This window comes from Vanessa cardui, chromosome 8 (genome assembly GCF_905220365.1).
Source record: "Vanessa cardui chromosome 8, ilVanCard2.1, whole genome shotgun sequence".
Taxonomy (NCBI): Eukaryota; Metazoa; Arthropoda; class Insecta; order Lepidoptera; family Nymphalidae; genus Vanessa; species Vanessa cardui.
Genome location: NC_061130.1, coordinates 13,609,109 through 13,637,077, shown reverse-complemented (window position 1 = coordinate 13,637,077; position 27,969 = coordinate 13,609,109). Strand labels below are relative to the sequence as shown.

At 33.1% G+C, this 27,969-nt stretch overlaps 2 protein-coding genes across 4 annotated transcripts in view; one reads left to right on the top strand and one right to left on the bottom strand.

Annotated features, from left to right (window-relative positions):
• Positions 1–3,375, top strand: part of LOC124531657 (protein dachsous) — a 297,242-nt gene extending 293,867 nt beyond the window's left edge. Inside the window, exon 16 of the mRNA XM_047106136.1 lies at positions 7–3,375. Within this exon, the coding sequence (XP_046962092.1) occupies positions 7–2,635 (2,629 nt within the window). The 3' untranslated portion in view covers positions 2,636–3,375. The remainder of the gene's footprint in view (positions 1–6) is intronic.
• LOC124531658 (excitatory amino acid transporter) lies at positions 3,367–27,543 on the bottom strand. Of its 3 annotated transcripts, none has more exons than XM_047106139.1 (10): positions 27,423–27,543; positions 8,982–9,137; positions 8,437–8,773; positions 8,096–8,233; positions 7,818–8,026; positions 7,145–7,316; positions 6,454–6,648; positions 6,129–6,263; positions 4,853–4,958; positions 3,367–4,453 (listed from the first exon to the last, which is right to left on the bottom strand). In XM_047106139.1, exons 2-10 carry the CDS (start codon positions 9,118–9,120, stop codon positions 4,316–4,318), a joined length of 1,569 nt encoding a protein of 522 aa, XP_046962095.1. In that variant the 5' UTR covers positions 9,121–9,137; positions 27,423–27,543; the 3' UTR covers positions 3,367–4,315. The 3 variants fall into 3 exon arrangements, with proteins under 3 accessions (XP_046962095.1, XP_046962094.1, XP_046962093.1); XM_047106138.1 differs by lacking the exon at positions 27,423–27,543 and adding an exon at positions 13,772–14,116; XM_047106137.1 differs by lacking the exon at positions 27,423–27,543 and having other exon boundaries at positions 8,982–9,479.
• Positions 27,544–27,969: the final 426 nt, after the last annotated feature.

Genomic DNA, 27,969 nt, shown 5'->3' with positions numbered 1-27,969 from the left:
TTACAGAATCACAGTCAATGAAGACACGGAGAAGGGATCATCACTTCTTCAAATTGGCGGAATTAACGACGTTCTCAAGAGATACAACCTTGACTTCCACATAATATCCGGAAATGAGGGCGATGCCTTTGATGTCAGTACAGAAGGAGCCTTGATACTTGTCAATAGATTAGACAGAGAGGTGCAAGATTCATACGTCCTTGGCTTAGCTGCAGTAGAACAAGGCAAGGTTTTGTCTTACAATCAAAATAAAACGTCAATCATGGTATTTGTTACTGTAACAGATGCCAATGACAACGCTCCGATATTTTCTGTAAATGATTTAGAGCTCACCATCAGCGAAGATGCCAAAATTGGTCATACGCTAACTCAACTAACAGTGACCGATGCTGATTTGTATGGTACACCAAACTCCGCGATTATTTTTAATATAACTTCAGGAGACGATGAAAAATCGTTTTACGTGCATCCAACAACTGGTATTTTGACTGTTAATAAATCACTCGACTATGATACAGGAAAAACAAAACACAAATTAATAATAGTCGCCTGTGATCAAGGCACTCCGTGCCTTTGTAACGTTGTGTACATAGATATCGAAATTCTCGACGAAAACGATAATATACCTACATTCCCCGTCAGTGAATATTTCGAAACAATAGGCGAGAATGAACGCGTCGGAACATCGGTATTCACAGCAAGAGCTACAGATCTTGACAGAGGCAAATATGGAAAACTAAATTACTCTATAGTACCATTGTCTACAAATTACAATAGAAACGATGACTCCTGGAAAATGTTTCAAATAGATTCCACAACAGGTCTTGTGAATACTAACGCAGTATTCGACTATGAACAAAAGAACAAATATGAGTTCTCTATAAAGTCATCAGATTTAGGCGGTAAAAGTTCTACGGTCAAAGTGAGAATTGACATAGAAAGTCGAGACGAGTTTTATCCCCAGTTTACTCAGAAAACCTACAATTTTGGTGTCCCGAAATCTGGTTCATTACCGGCGGGTTACATTATAGGACAAGCGACGGCAACTGACCGAGACAAAGGTATCGATGGGCGCATAGTGTATCAGCTGTCAACTTCACATTCATACTTTAAGATTAATAGAACAACAGGCGTCATAATTTTGAAAAAGAAAGTAGAATCGGTCAAAAACCTATTCGGTTCTGATAAATCGATAAGCTTAGTGGTTACTGCCAGTTCAGGCAGGCAAGGCTCTCTTACGAATAAAACTGCAGTTGAAATATTACTTGATCCTTTAGCAGTTGTCTCCGACCACACAAATCAGATCAACGACACGTCTATTGCACAAAGCAGTGGACTTTCCGATTGGGCATTAGGATTATTAATTGCATTTATATTTATTATTATAATATTTGCAGCGGCATTCTTATTTTTACATATGAAAAATAAAAGGCATAAGAAAGTCAATAAGCCAGGACTCAGTTCTGAAGGAGTTGGAGCGTCAAATAGTTATGTAGACCCCAGTGCTTTTGATACAATCCCAATAAGAAATACGGGTCCAGTGAATTCCGCCAATCAATTTGCTCCCCCTAAATATGACGAGATACCTCCATACGGGGCCCATACAGCGAGCTCTAATTCAGGAGCTGCCACAACTTCTGAACTATCTGGTTCTGATCAATCTGGATCAAGTGGCCGTGGATCAGCAGAAGATGGAGAAGACGGTGAAGATGAGGAAATTAGAATGATAAACGAGGGACCGTTGCAACGAGAAGGATTACATAGACAGGCTGGTGGAGTCGACGATGACAACCTTTCTGATGTTTCTGTTCATAACACTCAAGAATATTTAGCTCGATTAGGAATTGTGGATACTGGGACCGGGGGAGGAGCATCAACATCATCTCGAAGATGTTCAGAAAATGTTGGTAATAAAGACACAATGTTGCATCACGGACCAATTGATTCAATGCACATATTTGACGAAGATGGCGGTCACGAAAACGATATAACAAACTTAATTTATGCTAAACTTAATGAAGTTACCGGCAGCGAGAGAGCTAGTAGTGCTGATGAAGCAAGTGCTGCCGTAGATAGAGCGATGGCCTTAGGTGCTTTCCCAAGTGCAGCAGGTGATAATACTGCTGTACCTACTGCTGGTCCATCTATGACGGGAAGTCTAAGCTCTATTGTTCATTCAGAAGAAGAATTGACTGGAAGCTATAACTGGGATTATTTACTAGATTGGGGACCACAATATCAACCTTTAGCACATGTTTTCTCTGAAATTGCACGTTTAAAAGATGACGCGGTGTCATTACAAAGTGGTAACAGTGGTGCATCAAGTGCTAAGAGTAAAGGAACATCAATATCCGGTGGGAAGAGTGTCCCTCCGCCATTACTCACAACAGTTGCACCAAGAAGTTGTCCTGCTCCATCATTATCATGTAGACAACCACAGCACTTATTACCAAGGTCTCCTATTAGTCATGATGTTCCTGGTGGATTTTCCGCAGCTGCTGCTATGTCACCGTCCTTTTCGCCATCATTATCTCCATTAGCTACTCGATCACCATCTATGTCGCCACTTGTAGGGCCAGGTCTTCCGCCTGCGCCGGGAAGTAGAAAACCTCCTCACTCCACAATGAGGATGTAAGTTAGACTATTTTTTGTATTGATAAATATTTTGTACATAATTTAGTACTTGACTGTTTGCCTTATAAGTATTGTTTTAATAGTATTTATTGATTACCGATGTAATCGGATTAGTTTTCTTTTTTTGTAATTTAGCATCATTTTGTGCATGTTAATTGTATTTTACTTCCCTGGATATGCTCAAAGTGATTATAAGCGCTTATTACCGATTTTACGGTAGATGTAAATAATGTCTTCATTCGGGTATAACTTTAACTGTACATATTAGTTTGTATATTATAGTGCCTTGTAAAGAGAATGAAATGAAGACTGCCATGTTATTGTAACGTATAACACAAACGAAACAGCTTTACTGTAAGCGATAAGGTTACTCTTAGATACAGCAATTTATTGTAAGCTTCATCTTGTATTTGTAATATTGTATTTTTTATTATTGAAAATAAAATCATCGATGCAATAATTTGAACTTTTATCTTTAAGACAATAATCTGTGCCTCCATTATTGTAACTGATGTATTTAGAAATATTTTATACTGTGATTTTCGTCTAAGTATCGAAAACGCCTTTAGGTGCTTCATCTGAAATAATTTGATTCATATTTTTATACTATGTATATTGTATCCTTAATCACATCCAATTATTTCAGAATAAGTGATATTATTTGTATATAGATATATGATTAAGTTCCAAACGACTGTCCAAGATGTTTATAGAAGAAAATAAACGAAATTGTAAAATTGATTATCAGTTTTATTTCTATGATAATAATAAGAACTCCCGTATGATATACTTATAGAGATTACAACTATATTAAATACTAATGCCTCGATATGAAGAGACGGTGAAAACGTATATAATGAACCACATATCACAGTTGGATCTAATTCTACTTATAAATGAGTTACGTCAATACAATTAATGTTAAACGGGGATGACAGCAAATGAGCCCAAAATTTTAGCACCAATTGTAAAATATTAAATTTTGAATGATAGTTAAAATTTTCGTGAACACGATCAGTAAACAGTTAAAATTTTGATGATGTTAATGATAAACGAATAAATGTAGCAATGAAGTAAGTTCAAGTTAACTACGATGCCGATACATATGTAAAACTATCTAAAATAAAATCTATTTACTTTAAATATAAACATAGACTTAATCTACAAATGCTATACATTGATAATAATGAACGAAGTCCATTAAAAATGAAAGGATAACAGCCATTGAAATACTAAAATAAAAAGGAATCTTTCATAATTTAATAGAAATGGTTTTAATGAAAATAATATCGTCAAGTAATGATCCAACTCTACTTTTATAAAATACAGCTATTGTTATTTTAAAATTGGTACCAACCGATCCCAATAAAGATTCATCTAAATCTAATAAGGTATATTGATATTGATTATGGCACAGTCTAAATACACTCAATTTCGAGTGAATTTATACAGAGTGTAAACAAAATACTCTACAAATATAACGCAGTACAAAAGTGCACTTTTAAAATTGTATTGCTTTCCAATAAATGTTATATTTAAAATGTTTAAGATAGAAAACTTTTATTCTATAAAAGTTTTGTTGTTGATAATTTTAATGTTATTTGTTTACATTTTACATAAGATTTCATTTGATCAGTGTAAAGTTTGTATCAATGAAAAGTATTACAATACACTTGGGAGATTATATCCTATTAGTGTTGTTATGTAAATGCATATCAACAATGACGTCATCAGAGGCTATTGACTTCTTGCCAGGCGTTATAATACCTATTTCCACTTCTGTGTTCGATGTCGGTAAGCCATTGGGGAGTGACGGTTCCTGAAATAATAAAAAAATGTCTTTTTAATTAACAATTTTGTAAAGGCAAAGATAAAAAAAATGTGATGTTTTAAAGCTTCTTGGAAGTGCATTGTGTAGTGATTGAAAATTGCAAATCCCATCATCAATACAGGCTTTTGTAGTTGAGTAAAGCAATAGCTTAATGTACCACTGCTCGTAACTAAGGTCTGGACTACGGTCTCCTATTGAGAAACAAAATCCTTTTTTGTGAAAAAACATATAACAGTATTTTTCGATATTCGAACTAATAACCATATGAAATTGAGTGTTGCCACTTTTAAAATCTCAAGCTTTTGTCAGTGTTCTAGCCTCTAGGCCCAAGTGCACGACCATCTTCATGGTCATTGATATGTTTTAATAGAATATTTGATATCTCACCATTGAAGCAGCGTCACAAGCCATCAGCTCGTTCTTAGACATGTGTTCCACGACCGCTGCCGCGTAGCAGTCGCCCAGCATATTGTTTGTTGTTCGTATACGATCGCTGAAATTTACAAGAATTAATATTAAAATGATTTTAAAACAGAATTTCTTTTGAAAACGAATATGATCGAATCAATTTAATAAAAATATAAAAGACTTTCTGTTAACGTACTATACGAAAAAAGTACTATACGCACTTATAAGAATTGGTTTTGCTGTTTAAAGTTTAGTAATTAAGTAATTATATATTTAATTTTAGATTTTAACAAAAATATAGGGATCATTAGATCGTGTTATAAATACTGATATATTTTGACAAAAGCAGTATTAATAAGTTGCAAAAAAACGAAAAAAATTACGATGATAGTATTATGAAAAGCTCTGCGCCTGACAAAATTTAATGAGCAATATAAAAATTTCCGTATTTGCTATTAGAAAATGTATTCAACCGGATCGAAAAAAATAAATAAAAGCATTTAGTATATTATCTAAAGCATTCAATATTTCATGTATATTTACACTCTGTTAGTTATAAATAATCATCGTGTTATAATAAAGTATGCATGAACAATAAATTTAAAAAGACAAGACCTTGATATATACATTTTCATATCTAATTTTGGAATATAATGCTCTGCCAACTGATGTTTGTCGGAAACTTGGATCGATTATAACATTCATATCGAAACAGAATGTTTTTATATAAATGTTATGTCTATGTCCAATATAACGATTCCATATTACATAATCATATACAACAGTAAGAAATTGATTAATCATTTATTAATACCTAATAATTAATCAGTTGAAATTATTATTAAGAAATACATGGAACAGAAAAAAAAGTTGCATAATATATCTTAATGACAAAACAAAACATAATTTATGTCATCGTCATAATCAACACAGCCTATATATTTCCCATTAGTGGGCTTCTCTCCCTATACGGAAAAGGTTTGTGAACATATTTCACCACGCTGTTCCAATGCGTGTTATTGGAATACACATGTGGCAAAATTTCTATAAAATTATACACAAGCAGGTTTCCTCAAGATGTTTTCCATCACCGCCGAGCACGAGGTGAATTCTAACACAAATCAATCACATAAATATTGAGTGGTGGTTTCCCGGGTTTGTACCCGCAATCATCGGTTAAGATGCACGAGTTCAAACTACTGGGTCATCTAGGCTCTTTTTACGTATTAGTGTATTAATAATGATTATTACTTACACAAGCCAATCCACTGCAAATAGTAGTGATACGTCATGTGTGGGAGCATCAACGGCTGCGAGGACCACTAACAGTAAAACCATCGCTGCTGACGGAACCGATGCTGATGACACCGAGGCTGCTGTTGACGTCAAACTGGAAATAACAAAAGAAGATTCTATATTTGATTTCTTTTCTCTCTATACTGTGACTAAGTTTCAAAAACTTATTAATTGACTTTAAAATAGAACTATGTCCGTCTATTGAATGAAATGTCAGTAACAAAGTTCCGAAAATAGTTGAAGTAGAAGAGTATAGCATTTACAATTAATAAGCATCAACTAACAATATAGCAGTTAGCTGCGCAAAACCGAGCCGCATGCTGTTCATCTGACAGACGAAGACGCTCGCGACTGACAGGAACAGGGCTGTTCCATCCATGTTGATGTTACAGCCTATGGGCAGCACGAAGCGAGTGATGCGCGGGTCGATACGTAGGGGGCCCTCCATGGCGCGGAAGGTCACAGGGAGCGCTGCAGCTCTGAAAGAGATAATATCCAGTAAATTAATGTGATTTATTTAACCTAAAAAAAAAGTAAGACGAAGTTCATTAAGCTTCAAACAGTTCAACATCGTCATCATCAACAGATTGTAAATTTCTTACTGCTGGGCTAAGGGCTCTCTCTTTGAGGAGAAGGTTTGGAATATATTCCACAACGCAGCTTCAATGTGGGTTGGTGGAATACACATGTTGCAGGATTTCTATGAAATTAGACAATGCAGGTTTTCTCACGATGTTTTCCTTCACCGCCGAGCACGACTTGAATTATAAACACAAATTAAACACATGCATATTCAGTGGTGCTTGCCTGGGTTTGAACTCGCAATCATTGGTTAAGATGCACGCGTTCTAACCATTTCGGCTCTTCGATAATTGCAAACCATGATAAAATAAATTGTCTAGTTTTTCAAGAAACAAGATACTTACGAGAATTTTAGAGACTCGTCAAAATTTCCATTTAAAGCTATTAACTTACGTTGAAGCCGTAGCGGATGCAGTCAGCATGGCCTGTGATAATCCCCAGTAGAACTTGTATGGGTTTCGTCTTAGGAATAGGAAGTATATCAATTGCATCACTATTAATTGGTAGAGGAATACTCCAACTGTTACTGTAGCAATGAACCATGCCAGCTGAGACATTACTTGTGCTGAAAGAAAATAGTAAGATTAAACACAAAGAAAATAATAAGTCAAAGAAAACCACATGTAAGCTCTTTTACTATTGCGCCGACTGTGACTAACGTGATGGTGTCTGTTTTTATTAGATATGGAGTACAAGATACATAGTAAATATTGAACAAAATGTGTCGAACACAAAGAAGTTAGTTTAGTTAGTGGTAGACCTAAAACATTCTTAATCCAATGTGTTATAATTTGAATTTCGAATAAATCGAAATTCTTAAAAAAAACTAGAATCGCTTTAATAAACTAAGTCGAGTCTAAAATGAATATTAAAACGTCATCCCAAGCGATAATTAAAATTATAAATCGTTTGGCGGTAACCCAGAAACACAATTAATTAAAGTTTTTTTTGTTAATTATTAAAAGCCAAAAATATAATAAATTAACACTTACACTTTATTTGGCTACTGAGATTGATTTGATTTAAGAAACTAAAATAATATTGATCAAAGTTTTTATAAACGCACCAACATTGTTAACTCCCAGGATCTTCCCAGCAATAACACTGCTAACTCCGACAGGAGTGAACCACATCACCCCTGTGACCATCTTCATTATCACTTCAAAGATCGCTTGGAAGAAATCGATTACAACTTTACCCTTAGGTCCTAAGGTACCCAATAAGCTTCCAAAGACCAGGCAAAAGAACACCAGCCCCAAAGTATTAGTTCCTGCTCTGAAAATGATAAAATCAGTAAATTTCATAATAAACCAATGTTGTTGTATCGAGTAGAATTTAATATACCTGTATCTGATGTCTCTAACTAATATTCGGTAGCTGCCACTGTCATTTGCAGTTTTGGGGAAGATTGTTTTAGGTTCGGTGTACACGGTATGCGCTTGTTGAAACGCTGCTTGAACAATGTTATCAGGAAATATGTTTCTGGAGTAAGAAACAATTCAGACATTAATGACGGGAAGTTACATGTATTAGATTACAATCATATATATTGAATTACCAATAAATAATTAATTATCATCAATTATCCTTTTTCAAAGTTTTCATTCTATGTTAATAATAATAATTTGCTAGTTTAGTTTTGGTATTAAAAATATTGAAACTAAAATAGTAAAAAGGTATGTTACCTTCCAATATCTAAAAGACTGTCCAAAATACTGTGATCCCTTTTATTTTCAAAAGCAGCAATAGAATCTTCTCTTAAGTCCGGCTGTCCGGGATGGATCAGCATCGCCAGTAGAATTCCAAGGAATGCATTGAACATGGAAGTGAGTATGAAGTAGAGCAGAGTCCTCACCGCGATCTTTCCACTCATCCGAGCATTGAGACTTGCCGAGCCAGCGATAAGGCTAGCAATTATCAGAGGCAAAATCATGAGTTTCAACAGCCTCATAAATAATTCTCCTGGATAGGATATTATCATTAGTGCATCTGGACCTAGATGATAGGGACGAAGACCAAATCCTGCAAAAAATTAAAATATTCAGAACATTTTTCATTCATATCCAATATTTCAGTACCAATTGTAGGTAGGTTACCAATTTTTATCTAAAATTTTAAATTTTATGTATACAAAGAATACACTTTAACTGTAGGTACCAAAATTAATGTGGATTCATTTGATTATAGGACTATTTAATTTAATGGGTCTAAAATTTAAAACTATACATACCAACTGAAATGCCAATTAACACGCCAGCCAAAGTGATCACTAGAAGAGTGTTGTCTATAAACCATTTCTTGACACCAGTATGGTCAACGGCAGCCGTCCGGTCTTCCGTAGTCTTCGGGCCCCTATCTCCTGGGCCCATCTTCACGAACAGATACTCTGAAAAGCGTTCACCTTTCTCCATTACAGGCACAGTTCAGCCCTGTAGTCCAGATGACTGGACCTTCTGTATTTTCTTTTTCGATTCTATACGACGTATTTAGGTTTGTTTTCTTTGACAAAATAAACGCGACCAGTTTTTAATTTGTGATTTTAAACTTTATATATCCATGACGTGTATTTTAATTTGTCGAATTCGTATGACTAGTGTTAGTTACAGTTATTTCGTTCGCGTTTCGCATTCACTGTGTTCGAATCGATTTTACAGAAATGCATGTGTTGTTATTCGAGTACAATGCCTTCCCTTGCACTTACGGTCCTATATTATATTTCCGTATCTCGCTATGTTTAAATATTTACGTCTGTGTTCGCACTTTGTTTTCGTAAGCCTGATTTCCATTACTATTTTATTTCTTATGTTCTCGTAATCGCCAGATTCAGATCAGTAATGGAACAGAAAGACGAAATAGGTCTAGAATGCGTCGTCTCGTAGTAAGGAAGCCTTGTGTTGCTATGCGCGCGCATGCATCGATTACTTTCATTCACTTATTTATATTGAATTTGCATGTCTCTTATTAAATTAATGGTATTACGTTTTTTTTTCTGTTACGGAATAGTTTTATTTATAACTTCTTACGTTAGAAAGCATATGTTGAGGACAAGATGTTACTTCGATTAATTGTGACATGCGCAGTTGGCTTATATTTTACTCAATATAACACGCGATTTTACTGAACACGCAAAATGTAAATGCTTTTTAGTCGAACTATTAAGTTTACTGATACATAGTGTACAGATTATTATTGATTTGAATACAAATTTACAAGCTAGATGAAAGTACTTCCAAACAAGGAAGTATTTTAATTAGACGATCTATTTCTATGTTTTCTTATGCTTCCGCCTTTCAGAATTAACTGTTCGTGCTCGTGAGAATATTATTAGTAACCTTGTAACATTGGGTATTAGATAATTTGTCTCAATCACTACAAACGAACATGCCAACATTCCGATTTAATAATAGATTATGATTTGCATCATCGGCTAGATCTTTGTATTATCACTATAATTAAAATTTAAAACCTGTTTTATTTTAATCGTGTTTTCAAACTAAAGAGGTTTTAATCATTTTTTACTCATATCAATTCCCAAAGTATCAATCAAATTTTGTGACGGAAATCAACCTTATTTTTACATAGACTTTTTGGTACGCTAGTATAGGTACGTTTATGAGCACGCGATTGCGTTTATGTGTGAGTGCGTATGTTTGCGCGTGGTTGTGTGTGTGAGTGTGTTTCAATACTCTCTCGTGATTGTAGTTTAGAGGTTTTTAAACAATGAGTCTATTTTGTCTCAATAATGAAAATGATTCTACTGCCTCATTAATTTAAGGTATCTCTCAAAGTAAAACATTATTATGAATGCATTCACCTTTGTTACTAAGCATAGGACATTTAAAGAATTACTAATATTCCTTCTTAACTCTCCAAAAACCTAAAAGCTAGTGTTATATGTAGGAACGTCAATAGCCCAAGGGTTTATACGTGAATAGATTTCCCCTATAACATTGTTCTATTAACGCTTTGATTATAATTCTTGCTATTGTTGTACAGTCCACTTACCTGATAAAGACTCTGATTTCCTATGCTTACATTCCTACTACTTTAAAACTATACTATAAATGGGCTAACACAGTAAAATACTAAAACATTCATTTATTTTAATTTAGAACGTGTTTCCAAATTAATCGATTTTCGATTGAGACTGGTTTCGATATAAATCATCATTAATTATTCGTTGGTATTATAACAATAATAGAAAAGTTATTAGACAACTTTTAACGGATGGACTCTCTTCAACCTTCTCTTCTCTTCAACCATTCTTGGGAACTTTATCTTGTAGATTAATTGAACCACCTATTGAAAGAAGGGAATAAATCCAAAAAATAGGAACGGAGATAATAAAAAAAACATCATACCTTTTTGCTTTCAACTTATAAACTTATAGGACATCAATGATTATTAAGAAAATATCAATCCTGATTTATTCACCGACAGACATGCCTTATAACATTTAGCCCTACGTCTAAAGAATGTAAGAGTGTATAAAAGTGAATATGTCGAAAAGTGGCGTTTATTCCCTTCTTCCAATTGGTGGTTCAATTTTCACTGTCATATAATTGAAAAAGCGTCTGAACAATCCTACGTCGTAATAAAGGTTCTCTTAGTTCACCATGACATAAATTGACATAGGGTTATATATGTATGTATGGAATGATACATCAATTAAGTAACAATTTATCAAATTACTTTTTTTACCATTTGCTGTTGAAACGCTTGGCCCTAATAGTGGTGCATAAAGCTTAATCAAAAGTATAACACCTCGCCTCACTGCCTCCACTGATGACAGGAGGGCTGGTTCGTTTGCGCAGAGGATCGGAATTGCAATTCAAATGGTGCTAGCATTCTTGCCACTATTCCCCGCGGTCAAGATTTATACAGTAACTATTTTTAGTTCATATTTGTATATATTTAAGCATAATGTTACTAATTTACTTGGTGGTAGGGCTTTGTGCTAGCCCATCTGGGTAGGTACCACCCACTCATCAGTTATTATTCCGCCAAATAATTATTAATAATTAACTCAGTATTAATAATTAACTCAGTATTATTCTGTTCCGGTTTAAAGGGTGAGTGAGCCAGTATAACTACAGGCACAAGGTACGTAACATCTTAGTTCCCAAAGTTGGTGGCACATTATCGATGTAAAGAATTGTTAATATTTCTTACAGCGTCATTGTCTATGGGTGATGGTGACCACTTACCATCAGGTGGCCCATATGCTCGTGCGCCAACCTATACCATGAAAAAAAGAAAAATTAATTGTTATAATTAAGATTATTAAAACACTATCAAAATTTAATAATCAGTTTCTTAGAACTCGAGGTCGAATTGCTTCTGACATTATTGATATCAACAGCTGATTCCATTCTTAGCTTTGAATATCACAAGACAAATGATTTAATGAACCATACATATATTAAGTATGTACATAATTGTTATGTAAGAGCGAGAGCATTGACCTCGATCTTGTCATGGACTTTAAACATGAAATCAAAGTTCCTTATAAACATAATATAGAGGGTTTTCAGTAGTTAAATATGTCTGTGGAGTATGTCCATATATGACTGTCATGGTATGGATATATTATGGGGAGGAATGAGGACCATGGATGTGGATGGATATAGATGTAGAGGATGACCAAAAGAACAATCGATGGATTGTGTGAAAGATATGGTTTGAAAGAATGTTACTTGTGAGATGACCCGACAGAGAAGTATGGAAGGAGAAGACTTGTTGCGCCGACCCTAAATAATATTGGGATAAAGGCAGGGGGATTATCGTGATGATATCCATGCATATGAAATAATAAAACAGGTTACTACTTGGTGGTTTGTATTTTGACGATTATAAGGGACAGTTGATATTTCTTTGTGCTAACGTGTATGTATGTGTGTGACGATTTGTCAGTCTGCCTGCTTGTAAGTAAAGTGTAACGTGGTGCTTAAGCATTTCGAGATTAATTTTGTTATGAATTACTTTTACGTGAAAACGCATTCCACTTCGGTTTTCTTAATGTCATCTCTGATTTATAAAAATTAAACGTCTTGTGTAGTGTAGCAATCTGTTCCCTGTTCGACACACGTAAGCTGAAGTACATAGTGAACCGTCCCTTGTGATTGGGAGAGTGTGTTCATTCACGATCGAAATCTTTTGTGATTGCACCGCAAAGACTGATAAAGTTTAATGACATCTTATGGTAATTGAAGAACTTTTATCTGTTTAAATTAAGAATGAACTTTTTTTTATGGTATAGGTTGGCGGACGAGCATATGGGCCACCTGATGGTAAGTGGTCACCATCACCCATAGACAATGACGCTGTAAGAAATATTAACTATTCCTTACATCGTCAATATGCCACCAACCTTGGGAACTAAGATGTTATGTCCCTTATGCCTGTAGTTACACTGGCTCACTCACCCTACATACCGGAACACAACAATACTGAGTACTATTTGGCGGTAGAATAACTGATGAGTGAATGGTACCTACCCAGACGAGCTTGTACAAAGCCCTACCACCAAATGAACTTATTTAAATTAAAATTATTTTAGTGAAATAATATTATATAATGATGGAAATATTTGGTTAAAATCCATAAAATAATATTTAAATAGAAAAACAACTAGGGTTTGTATGTCATTTTTTTTATGTCGTGTATGTATGTGAACTACTAAGGTCCACTTGATGGTAACTAGTCACCACTTCCCATCGACATTGGTACTGTAATAAATGTTAATCATACCTCATGTTACCACTTTGCATTTGGCTAAGATGTTAAACTCATTGTGCCTGTAGTTACACTGGCCCACTCACACATAAAACCGGAATAAAATATTAAGTTATTGCTGTTAAGCGGTTGAATATATGACGCGTGGGTGGTACCGACACAAACGGGCTTGCACAAAGCGTTACCATCAAGTGCAAATCGATCATTATTTCTTATTAAAATGAAAATTATATAAGTATGACTATGTAGGTAGCTTCTTAAATAAGTCGTATAAAATTCACTTACCCTGTATTTGTTTAATTTTGAAAGCTTTTCGACAACAGTTGTAAAATAACTCAATGTAATATTAAAAAAAACTATTAATTTTCTCACATACACATGAACTTCGGTTATTATTTAGCCAATTTTCGCGCGTTTTCGTCACAGATTAAAAAAAAAAATTAAATATTAAAAAAAAATTATAAAATCGAACACTGTAAATTTAACTAGATGTTTTAAGATCAGTCGTTTAAAATATATTTAACAATTCTCTTCACGAATGGTGCACTTGCGTTTTTAATTTTTTTTTTCATTTATTTTTTTTTTATATCGGAAGAGCGGCGCGAGAACGTGTGCATTCGCCAAATGCACGTGACTACATGAAGTACAAGGCTATTTTAATAAGATGCATTGACATTTGTTATGACCATCGGCAGGCAATTATTGTATTTAATAGGCTTAAGACAAACAGCGCATCAACGGCGACATTTTAATAAAATCATTAATATATCAAACTTTCAATTGTTTTTTTTTGCATTCCATTTCTAATTCATCATCCATTCGTCGAAAGTATCGTTCTTTATTCAATATGGAATCAATCAAAAAGATCTTAAAAGTTTTATTTTTTATTTTTATTTATTTATTAACACCAACAAGATATGCATTAACAAAAGCGAGTAGAACATAATAAAACAACTAATATTAAAATCTAAATGTTATCTTAATTATAGGTGTTACACACATTTCAAAGCAAAATAGACACAACATGCAGGTAAAATTACAAATTGAAAGAAACAAAATTAGGAAAGAAAATCATCAACATTAACATTAAAATAATAAATAATAACATATCCTAACAAATTAGATAAAATTGAGCATATTTATAAATTTGTACTTTAATATCATTAATAAATATTAAAATAAAGAATTACAATGTCCAATTAAATAAAATATAAAACAAATCAATTGAAGAATAATTGAGTAACAAGGTTTTCCGATATTAGGCAATAACAAATTAATAAGTTAATACGTTTTCCATTAAGAACGAAAGTTTATAATTAATTATCTTTTGAAACGGCTTAAATTGCTTCATTCCCAAGCTGCAGCTATCATCAATAAATGAGTTAGTTATCTATAAGAACGTCTTTTATAATAATTTTGGAATAGCGTTAACATTATTACAAACATAATAATCCTTTGCTCCAATTCTAAATTGACAGTTTATCGCAATCGAATCAAAATAGACTCGTTGTCGATTTTCTATTCTATAAACGTTACGATCCTCTCTAGTTTGGTTCAAGTTGAATCGGAAAATAATCCCAGTTATATCGTAATCGATATAAATAAAATGCTCCTTAGTTCGATTGAAATTTGAAGATTTTTTGTGAGAAATAGTCCATCGTATTTATCGTTACCGTTACAAGTATGTAATCAGACTTGTGTGCAATACAAAATATAAAACAAATGTGTCATTTAACACGTACAAATCATTTAAAAGACTTATTTTTACGACATTTTTAAAAATTACAAGTTTCATACGGTCATATAAGAAAAATAGCTACTTTCTTCTTCGGTATTATTGTCAAGGGTCAATAAATCTGTTGTATGTATCTTCTATTAAAAACATGTGTGGTACGTGGGAGAGGTCACAATATAATATTTAAGTTACTTGTGACTTGTCAAAAGCTTTTGATTTTGCTGGGTATCAGAAAAACTCAAATACCATGGCATTAAAGGCCATTTTAATTATTTATTCCTATTTTAATTAAATAATTTTAAAAACTATTATTAACGGAGCAAAATCAAATGGTGTTTTAATACAAACAGGTGTACCATTGGGTTCAATTTTGGGTCCTTTGTTTTACTTAATATATTTGAATGACTTACCTTATTCTGTCAATAAGACTTGTGATATTGTGATGTTTGCCAAAGCTCGACAGTATGATAAAGAACTAAAACATAACAAATATGTATTACAACTGTTGACAGTATAGCTAATCTGGACTCTTTTCTAGCCCTAACTATTTGTAATACTAGTTTTAAACGATCATCTAAAGAGATTAGTTTATTGACTAATTCAAAATATAAATATGGTAATTTAATTATAAAGTGTTATAATATAAATAGATTGAATATTCACAAGTTTAATCTATGATATTAACTGAAAATAAATCATTGTAATTAATAAGTAGACATCGGATTATAATTATGCAATATCAAAATGTCAAAATATGCATGCAAATATGCACTAACAAAAACCATTTCTAATTAGATTTTGACATTTATTGAAATTATAATTTATAGTTTTAATATAATTATAATTTATAAGACCTAGAAAACCTAGAAAAAATAATAAATTATTTATTATAATTTTGTTATAAAATAAACAATAATATATCTTTCCAGGTTTTCCACAGCAAACTTGTGACATTATCAATTTAATATCCCGACTAGACCGTGGTTTATTATATTAGATGCCTAACACGTCTAACTACGGAAATAAGTTAATAAAAATGCACCTAAATATGCAATAACGCTATAAAAATAGTATTTTATGCATCTACAATCCGATGTCTATTAATAAGCTTTTCCAATTAAATATAAATATATTCTACTAATCAGCGCCATCTATGAAACTTTTGCAGAACTTCAAAGTAAAACTTTTTAGTCCTGTATACGATCCTATTAGTAATTCCAGTACACTTGATTGTTAACGCCAGGACAAAAGTAAAGATGACACTACAAGGTTTGTATTAAAAGCCATTAAACTTAAAATCGAATTTACCTTTTACAAAATTTTAAAAGTTTATTAAGACTTCATAACTTATTAATCATTAAGAGACTACTTTTTAGAGAAAAACGTCTGGATTTAGGCTGGGGCTCCATCACAGGACACTAATTATTGTAAAAAAAACATTGTAAATCTGTTTATTTGAAAAGAACAACTTTGTTGCCGTCTCTTATCGCTGAAGGCTGCTTTTCGAAACGGTGGTATTATTTAAATATCGACGAATGAAAAACGCATCATTGTGAAGTTTACTTGAATAAAATTGGTTTGATAGGTTTGTATTTTAAGTCCTTCTTCTGCTAAAAAAAAAAAACAAACCTGCATAGTTCGTTTCGTCAGTACCTCTCAAGTCCGAGTATTATCTTATCAAAATCGATCGTAATGTTTAATTTGACAATCGATTATTACGTGTAATACTTCTGTTTTAAATAAAGGATTCTGATTTGATTTGAAGTCTGCTGTAATAGTTACGTCAAGTCAATTTGGGTCCAAGAATAAATCCGAAAATGCTTTCGTATTTTCGGATTGTACTTTTTGGACTACAAATTATTCCAAGTGCTTATTTAACAGTATTTCTAAGGAAATATTTTGTTTAACGGCATAAACGTTCTTAGCATAAAATATTAAGCTGTTCATAATTATTTATACTGGTAATTCAAAATTGCTAATAGGTAAGCACCCGTGGTGCAATATGTTCCAAACCCTCTCCTCAATGGAAGAGGAGGCCTTATCCCAGCAATGGGAAATTTACAGGCTGTTACTTTACTTTTTCTTTATTTGAAAACATTCTGTTTGTAAATTGTAATTTGAATGATGATTGCTTTGGATAGCAGGGTCGTTTGTGAATTTCGCTTATTGTTGTAGACGAAAAAAAGAAAATGGCTGGTATAGAAATAACATAGCTACGTGGAAACAATGGGTCCAAATCCCTATAAAGGCCTAGCATTCTGAAACCAAAATTTTGCGGTTTCAAACAGAGGCGCACAAACATAACTATAATGGCTTTGGGACACACAGACATCAAGTTTAAAGACAATAGTTTTATTTGGAAGTTTACATTGATGTGAATAATATGCCCTTTTTTTATACAGTACGCAAGTCCATGTTGGCAATATTTAGTATTGTTTTGTTCCGGTTAGAAAGGTCAGTGAACCGATGTAACTACTCGTACAGGCACAGAACATCTTAGTTCCTAAGGTTAGTGGCACATTGGCGATTACAGGAGATGTTTATACCAATGTTTCTTTTATGACAATTGACCAATATGACGATATTTTTCAAATATCGAATTATACAGCGAAGAATCGTCAAGAGACTACATTGATATACCTTTTTTTGACAGTTCAGTTGTGCAATTATGGTAATATAAACAGTCAACGTCAATAATATTTATTCGACGAGCAAGTGACTGATGTTATTACAACAACAACAGTCTATTAATTTCCCACTGCTGGGCTAAGGCCTCCTCTCCCTTTGAGAAGATTTGGAACACATACCAAAATGCTTTTTCAATGCGGGTTAATGGAATACACATGTGGCAGAATTTCTATGAAATTAGACACATGAAGGTTTCCTGACGATGTTTTCCTTCACCGTCGAGCACGGGATGACTTATGAATATTCAGTGATACTCGCCTGGGTTGAACCCAATATCATCGGTTAAGAAGCAAGCGTTATAACTGGGCCATCTCTGATATTACACTTGATAATGACAGTCAAGAATCTACCAGTTACCACTAGTTTGGAAATTAACACTTTGGACATGAAAAAAATCGGTGAAAGAATCTCAGCAAGATATATTTTTTTTAATTTAAACTTTAAGTAACTACTTTATTGTAAGGATAAGACAAGATTCGTTACCTTAAGGTCTATTTTCGTGTGGTCAGAATGAGCGATAATCTGCTTTACCCATCGAGAATGACATATTGCGTCGCAATGATTTGATGTTTAGATTCAAAAGGTAGTAAGAGTTTAAGACTTGATAAAGGAATCAATTTGAAAACTGACGTAGGTTTTCTTACTCTGACGGTACATGAAAATGAACGAGTCAACGTTTTTTATCGTCTATATTATTATCTTTTATCGAGTTATACCTTTACTTAATCATATTATACATATGAACTGGCAGAAATGGTCACGTAAGGAGAAATAGTTATGCCGACTACACCTTTCCCTCTCTTTTTTACCTCTGTCTCTTTCTGGTGTACTGCATAGTAATATAATATTATTGAAAGTTATTTTTGGGACTTTTAATAATAATTATACAACTTGTCTTTTGTATTTTGAACGTTATTATCTTTTTATATGATTTTATATTTATTTCTCATAATATATAACAACATAAAGTATATTCTAACGGTTCAATGACATATCTCAAGAGGTTTAAACAGTCTCGAAGCGTATGTAAAAACATTCTTAATATTGAAATATAATCAATTACTGATAACAGCCTGCCAGTCTTTTTAATGTACTATAATTCATCCCCACGGCATAATAAATTACTGACTGAGTTAGGAAAGAATCGAGAGGGTCTATTATAACCGGGTCGTGAAGCCAAGATCAGATTCTACAGCGAATCTTAAACAGTAATTTGAATAAATTTTACTCGGTAATATATTTTATATGCTATATGTTGGCGGACTATATGGGCCACGTGATGGTAAGTGGTCACCAACGCTCATAGACAATTGCGCTGTAAGAATTATTACCCATTCCTTACATCGCCGATGCGCCACCAACTATGGGAACTAAGATGTTAAGTCCCTTGTGCCTGTAGTTACACTGGCACATTCACCCTTTAAAACGGAACACGACAGTACTAAGTATTGCTGTTTGGGGGTTGAATATCTAATACCAATACGTACTGAATGTTCCTAGATTCCTTAATAAACGTAAATTAGAAAATACTATAAATAAATAGTACATAGCGTAGCTTAGCATATAGTTTTAGACTTTAGACTAGTTGTACCCGAAGGCTTATACGCGATTGAATTTACCAAAAGAAAATAGTATTGTAGCCCTTCGGTCACACCTTATTATATCAGTTACCTGCCAGTGAAAAGCCCGTCAAAATCGATCCAGCCGTTCCAGAGATTAGCCGGAACAAACAGACAGACAAAAATTGTAAAAAATATTATTTTAGTTTATGTACTGAGTGTACATACACATGCATTGAGTAAAAAAGGGCTATTTTTGTATTACAGACAGACACTCCAATTTTATTATATGTATAGATTATTTATTGGCACGTAAGAGTTAATATCACCGCTACAAACAGTCTCTGCGAAAGGATCTAGGCTTTTAGTGAAGAAATAAAACCTAACGTAACCTGTATTAGCGCATACAGAGATGTTTTTTGTTGCTGCTGTAACTGATGTCAGAGTATTTTTCTTATTATTGTGCTACTTACATTGGGATCAGAGTAAGGTATGTGATTTTGTCCCATATTTATTTATAGTTATTTTTATTGTATTGATCATTAGCAATAAAAATACATATGTGTGAGTTTGTGTGGGTTTTAAAGATGATCAAGTCAACATTGTGATATGTAGGTACGTATCAACTATTTACAAGTTGACTAACAGTGACCTTGCACTCAATAATTATTTTGAATACATATTGGACAAAATCATATACGCTGAACCCAATGTAAGTAGATAAGCACTTGTGTTATGGAAAATTAGAAGTAACGACGGTACCGCAAACACCCAGATACGAGTCATCATAGAAAACTAATGAACTTTTTGTAGATCGACTCGGCCGGGAATCGAACCAGTAACCTCGGGTACAGAATAGTATTGAAAATGAAAAAAAAAACGATGTTTTCCTTCACCGCCGAGCACGAGATGAATTATAAACATTGACTGAAATATCACTATGCAGATTAAAGATATCGGAAATAATCGGAAAGAAATCGAATAAACCAAAAGTTTAACTAAATAAAAGTTTTATGTAGGCTCATAATCTACCCGTTCGAAGCAGATCTATGTTAGTAGCTTGAAACAAAAATAAGTAAGTAGGTATACTCATTTCATGTAATACTGTCTGTTCGTCCCGACTTTGCGCGGATAAATAACAGATTCAGTAATAGTTTTGCTTCTAATGGTCGCAGCATGATGCGGAGGTATAGATAAGCAGTCTATACCCGTTGATATATTTCACAAAACAGACAAGAAGTTCCCGAGATTAGAGCGTTCAACCAAACAAACAAACTTTTTACTATTTTATTTAATATTTGAACAGCAGTAATGGACTGACGAAATATAGTTAATCATTCAATATAATACCATGTAAAGCTAATTGAATTTAATAATGCGACGTCAATTATGAAATAGGAGTTTGAATAATTGTTTTATCGTAATATCGAGCAATTAATGCTATAATAATCCTATTAAATTATTTACTATTAATCCTATTATTTTATTTTCATGTGTGCTAAACAAAAAACTAAAAGTTAAAAATTGTGTTAGAATAAATGTCAAGGGCGAGCTATCATTGGAGTCTGAAGAGTAAGCCAGTGGAAACGACAGCCAATATAACTTGGTTCCCAAGATTGGTGGCGCATTGGCAATATGAGTAAACTATCAATATTTCTGACAGCACTGACGTTTATTGGCAGTGCTGATCGCATAGCATTTGGTGTCCCACTCGACAGTCTTCCACTATATGACATAAAAAATCATATGTCATCAATGACGTCATCTATATTAATATTATAAATATAAAAGTAACTCCGTCCGTCTGTCTTTTACGACCAAAACGCTGAAATTTGGTATGAAGCAAACTTGATCTTCGAGAAAGGTCATAAGCTACCTTTTTGCCTAACCCATGACAACCAACACCCTAAAACGCGAAAGAAGCCGCGGGCGTTTCCTAGTATATATATAAATGAATCTTCAAAGACAAAACAGTTATTGATGTGCTTTTATGCATCAATAAATGAAACATGCAAATTCAAATCGTTTGTTTCAAACTTCATATTTATTGCTCATAGTCGAATGTGACCAATACGCGAAAATTAGTAAATAAAATTATACTTACTGTTAATATATAGGTAATAAAAATGAAAACTTTAAAATAGCTGATCCAAGGTGTTTCAACGATGATTAGTATTCTTCAACAGGTGACAGGGAAACATCACTCTCTGGCCTCTCGAGGGCAAGTGAGATGGTTAAAAATATACACTACGCACCGGATATTAGACATTTAACAAATAGCATTTGAGATATGTCATAACTTCATGGTCAATGGGCCTACCTAGCGTCTGACCTAAATTCATCTCCTTCCTTCTCAATAAGAGGTTATTGAGTAATGATACATATTTGTTAATGATAATTGTTATTATTTCATAATGTAAGTTTTTCCTTCTAACCCAAAGATTGTCTGGAAGAAATGGCTTATAAGCCATAAGACCGCCTTTTGCTTGGCCAATTTTGTTTTAAAGAAAATATATTTTCTACCTTTATGTATATTTGGTGTGCAATAAAGAGTTAAATAAATAAATAATTAATTGATTTTTATTGATGATAATTCGATGATAATCCTCTATTCTATGTCTATTCCAAATTGGTTTGGAAATTGCCTGACAAATTCGTTTAGTTTTTCGGGAGTTTGACGTTCATGGCGTAAGGGTCTTGCCGTTTGATGTTGTGGTATATGAGTTGATCTTATCCCAAAGCGCTACTAGATATAATGCATTTTATTTGAGGTATTGTAAAATAATAATGACATTAAACGATAGATCATAGTTACTTCCGTTAAAGTTCAGTATTTTGTTTGGACCCTCTTCTTTTGTTTAATTTCTTTTTTCATTAATTGTAAGAGTGACAAGAATTCTTGCATAATTTCCCCTTTGAAACTCGATTCAGATCCTGTGGGAAAAAAAATAAACTACCCCTCCAGTCACCATTGAAGGCAATGAGGCTGACCTCAGATGTTGTTGTTTCAATGAAGCTTTTAGCACAACTAATCCAAAGTTCACGTTTTGCAACAGCAAAATGCCCAAAAAATAATTTTTAAATAAATTGTATTAATTTTGGAATATTTAATTGTTTTCTGTAAATAGTTAATGTTTCTGTAAAAAAAAACTAGAGGATTAATGTTATTTGGTTATTAATTTTTTTTTATAGGAGGACAAAAAATATTTTACTTACGAAACGTTTCAGCAGTATGTATTAGTATAGTCACATATTCCGAGATATTCGAGTTACGTTCACCTAGTGTTGCTTTTAACTTTAGACTTGATACCGGTTTTTTTTTTATTTTATAATACAAACGGACGGGCAAACGGGCCACCTTAAGTGGTCTCTATAGGAGAAAGACGTAATCTTTTTCTTTACGCTCTTTTTTATGTGTTATAAAATTTTCCTTGGCTGAAAAATCCGATACATTTTTACGGAATTGACCTGAACTGCTTTTCAGTAGATGGATGTAAATGAAATACTTCGGGTCTTATATCATAATAAAGTTCGAATAATAGCATTAAAAGTAAATACCCGCAGGAGATAACAAACAAAGTACATACATCGCTATTGTTTCAAAGCTTATCGACATTTTAAATATACGTTATGGCGCCACAAATATTAATAAAGATCTATTCCGGTTATATCCAGTTAATTCTGGTTACGCTTAAATAGTAATGTGATTATCAAAACATACTAGTTCGGACATGAACAGTAGTAAAACTTAATACATACATTCGTATTGCTAAAAACCTTATTGATATTTTAATACAAGTACGTCATAGTCCACAAATATTTATAAACATTAATCTTAACCGCTTTTAACAGGTTGTATCCAGTAATACTGTTTATAATCGGAATTTTCCAGGCCACCTGATATTAAGTGGTCACGACTACCCATAGACAACGGTGCTGTAAGAAAGAATTCCTTACATTGCTCATGCACCTACCACCTCCTGTCCTCCCCTGTCCCTGTATCTGTTACACACACCCTTCAATCCGAAACATGACAATGCTGAGTACTACAGTTTCGCAGTACAATATTTAATAAGGTACGAGAACCTGAGTGGGCTCATTGCATTTCAATTGCAAATTGGACTTATTAAAAGAAATTCTAAAGTTTTTCTAACAATGAAGAAATATTAATGAAATTCGTGATACAGGAGAGTAATTCAATTGACCCTCATTATTTTTTCACCAGTAATAAACTTGAAGTTTTTTTGTTTTCTTGAAATTGTTTTTTAATCGTTTCTTCTACCATAAGTAAAACAAAATTTCTTCTATTATAATTTTAAGCTTCGTTTCAAAAATATCTATCGGACGTAATAAATGTAAATAAAAATAGTTTAGTAGAAAGTCATTTGATTTATAATATTGTAATAATTAATTTTAATCGTATTATGATATAGAGTTGATATCTTATTATATGTACTAATTCAAAAAAACTGAATAATTGAATTACTTGAAGTTTTTTTCCCAGATGAGATGACTCAGTGGTTAGAACGCATCTTAACCGATGGTTTCGGGTCCAAACCCGGGCAAGCACCACTATATATATATATATATATATATATATATATATATATATATATATATATATATATATATATATATATATATATCTATATATATATGTATGTGTGGTTAATTTGTGTTTATAATTCATCTCGTGCTCGGCGGTGAAAGAAAACATCGTGAGGAAACCGGCATGTGTCTAATTTCATCGAAATTCAGCCACATGTGAATTCCACCAACCCGCATTGGAACAGCGTGGTGGAATATGTTCCAAACCCTCTCCTTAATGGGATGGTCTTAGGAAATGGCCTTAGCCCAGCAGTGGGAAATTTACTAGGCTACTTTTTTTTCCAAAGTCAGTCACACATACTGTTACATTAAAAATTATTTTCATAATTTTAACTTTTTTTATAATTATATAAAACGTCAAAAAAGTGTCAATTCGCTAAATTCCGTGCCATTGACCCATTTCCCACTTAATTTATGTCGGTGTTGCTAGTATAACGCTTCGACTTGGCATTTTCTAAAATTTTAATTAATAAAATAAATTACATTTATTTCAAAGGTACATTAAAACAATTATTAAAATAAGATTTTAATCATCTAATTCGTTTGTTGAATTTTATTAGAGGTCATTTTACTTCGTTTCAGATTAATTTAATAGCTGTCTTCCAGTTTAAAGGTTAGTTCTTCGATGTAGGTGTCGGAGTCTAGTTATGATAAATTTACTTTGCCTCATATTTGGCTTTTCTTAATTTTAATAATTATTCCATAATTATTTCCATAATTATTTACGAATCCAAACTTCTAATTCGATATACTTAATATATCGGTGAGTTGTCTTAATAATTGAGTTTCTTAATTTGTGGTTGTTTAGTATTCAGTGCTTTAATAGCAGTTATCTTTTCAGAATTTATATTAACAATGAAGTTTTGAAGTTTGACAGAACTTTATATCATGTTTACCGACTCGTAAAAAATTGTAAGTCTTTAATTCTTGTTTTGATTAAATGCATTGGTTTGCAATTCGAAAAGTCGTAGTCATGTGTAAATTGTGGTTTCCAGTGACCCTTTGAAATGGTTCTCCGGAGTTGAGATCTCCATTTGTGTAAGCAGGACTTTGAACCTCCAGAAGGTAAATTCGTGCTTACATCTCTCGTTAAAGGTATTTATCATTTGCTTATTTGCTTAACTTATTGAACCTGTATATTTCGTATTACAGGAGGTTTTTTTTTTAATCGGATTTACCCACCACGTGGACTTCTTGAATGGAAATATTAAGAGTGAACGGCTCCAGGTTCCTGGTTGAGTGTGCCCAGATAGCGGCTGGTGCAACTCCAAGGACGGCAGGCCTGTTCCCTAAGCCGTTGTCGGTATCCACGTGTAGCTGGAAACTTTGGTGATGTACCCCCTTTCAATTATATTATAAATTGCGTTTACACCGGTCTGGCGAACGGTGTATTCCTTCAAACCACATCAACTAATTTATTCGTCAGTGGCGCCTAATTTTCAATCTTACATTTTGGAGTAGTAACATTGAATTTTCAAGCTTGCCTTTTATCCCAAGTGACCCGCGCTGAGTCTAGCTGGCATAATTTTTATATAATAGTCATTATAAGAAGTAACATAAGTAACTAGTAAATTAAGTAATTGGTTGTTTATAATACTATGTTACTGTGCATTAAAAATTTTATAACCTAATATTGTTTCTTTACACCCAACCACCCAGAAAGGTAACAATACCATGGAAGAATAAGTAAGAAAATGTTAGTTTTACATTTTTTATGCGATTTGCTAGGAGCATCGTAGCAGATTCTGATAAAGGATCTGATAGAATACTCGGAACTAATCCATCATCGAACAAACATGCTTTTAAATTATTGATTCTGTAGGCTATTTTTATTTAGTGAGTAATACATTTGTCTTTACTATGCCTGTGATTGGGATAGGCTTTACGTGTTTCCTTCAGTTTTTCCTGACATTAGCAGAATATTTGCTACGCATGTGATCACGAGAAAAAAAGGGCTAATACAATTGTTTTGTACATTTCTTTTATAATACGGAACAGTAAAATTTTCCTGTGTTTAGTTGATATTAAGTCCCAAAAATATTGGCGGTGTAAGAAATATTGTCTATTCCTTAAATCAATCGTACACAGCCCGCTTTGGGAGCTACGTATGGTACATACAAATATGAATATCATTAGTGCTTTCTACTGAGTCACTTTACAGTCGTATCGAATTTGCCAATTCATCGGATTTCAATAAAGATTGAAAGAATAAATATTACACCTTTGTTCGTGTTATTTGATGCTCTGTATCCTGTGTACTATGTACCGTAAAGCTAGTCTGACATTTAATGAAAAACTTGTCCTAAGTCAGATTGACTGACTGTCTGAATTAATGCTATCATATCTTAATAGCAAAAACATAATAATCTCAGACATTAATATTGTTATGCAATATCATATGCATAGCCAATCACAAATTATTTACAAATTAAAAGAAATAAAGAAATGTTTAATAGGACACGAGACACAATAAAAAGAAATACAACAAAAACAAAAAACATATAAACTAATTATAACTAGGTACTGACTAACTTAATCTAAAAAAAAAACAAAAAAACTTACTTGGTGGTAGGGCTTTATGCAAGCCCGTCTGGGTAGGTACCACCCACTCATCAGTTATTCTACCGCCAAATAACAGAACTCAGTATTGTTGTGTTCCTGTTTCAAGGGTGAGTGAGCCAGTGTAACTACAGGCACAAGGGACATAACATCTTAGTTTCCAATGTTGGTGGCGCATTGACGATGTAAGGAATAGAGTTAATATTTCTTACAGCGTCATTGTCTATGGGTGATGGTGACCACTTACCATCAGGTGGCCCATATGCTCGTCCGCCAACCTACACCATAAAAAAACAACAACAAAACAAAACAATGATAATTAACGTGTCCTACAAGGTGTACCATTCAGCTTCCAAGTTGGGTTCCAAGAACCCAACGCTGATTTTCATTGGTACCATGTGTGGTTGTGACGGGCTGTGACAATATATGGTATTATTTAATAAACACTACAATATTAATACACATACAATAAACATATAATAACAATGTATCATTTTTAAATATATAAGTACATACATAGTTCATAAACCCTATCAGCTAATGGCAATTTTGTTTTTGTTGAATTTAAATGAATCTTCCTAATAATATATATGCAATCTATCATTCCGGTTATATATACCAATACTATGCAAGAGTAGCTTTGTCTATCTGTTTGCTCTTTCACGACCAAACCAGTGAAGCGATTTCAACAAAATTTGGTATGTAGCTTGAACTTCAAGACTACATTGTATGCCCAAAATCCGACGAACAATTCCTAAAAAGAAAAAATAGATGCAATTCTACTTACATGTTTCTAGCACATAATATTTGCTTTATTATTCCAACAGGCACCAATTCCAAATCTTATTACGAATCTAGACTACATAACACTCAGGTTATATGAATACTTTTAATATTAGAACTATATATGACAAATATAATAATCGTGATTTATGTCGTTGTCTGTTTCTTAAGCTTGGCCGTGAAACTGGTATCAGCGAAGGGAGTCACACGAACCCAGTCTTCAAAAGATTGGTGGTTTATTCTGCTATTTTTTTAAATTTAGAATTCCTTTTCGTTTTAAATTTAGAATTCGCACTGCCTTTGATTAAAAATGTTCATCATAGTTAATAAAAATAATAGTGTTGTTATAAATTAATTTGCGTGTAAACATATATCTATCTTACTCATTCTTTCTATGTAATTTCTTCTTTCTCTCTCATGTGTTAAATGTAATGTGTGTTGACGATTCTTAATTCTCGTTAACTTTTCGGAACATGGTATAGAATGTTTCACTTAAAAAGTCTACCAGTAAACTTAATGATCGTTTACATACTACATAAAAAATTAACGAA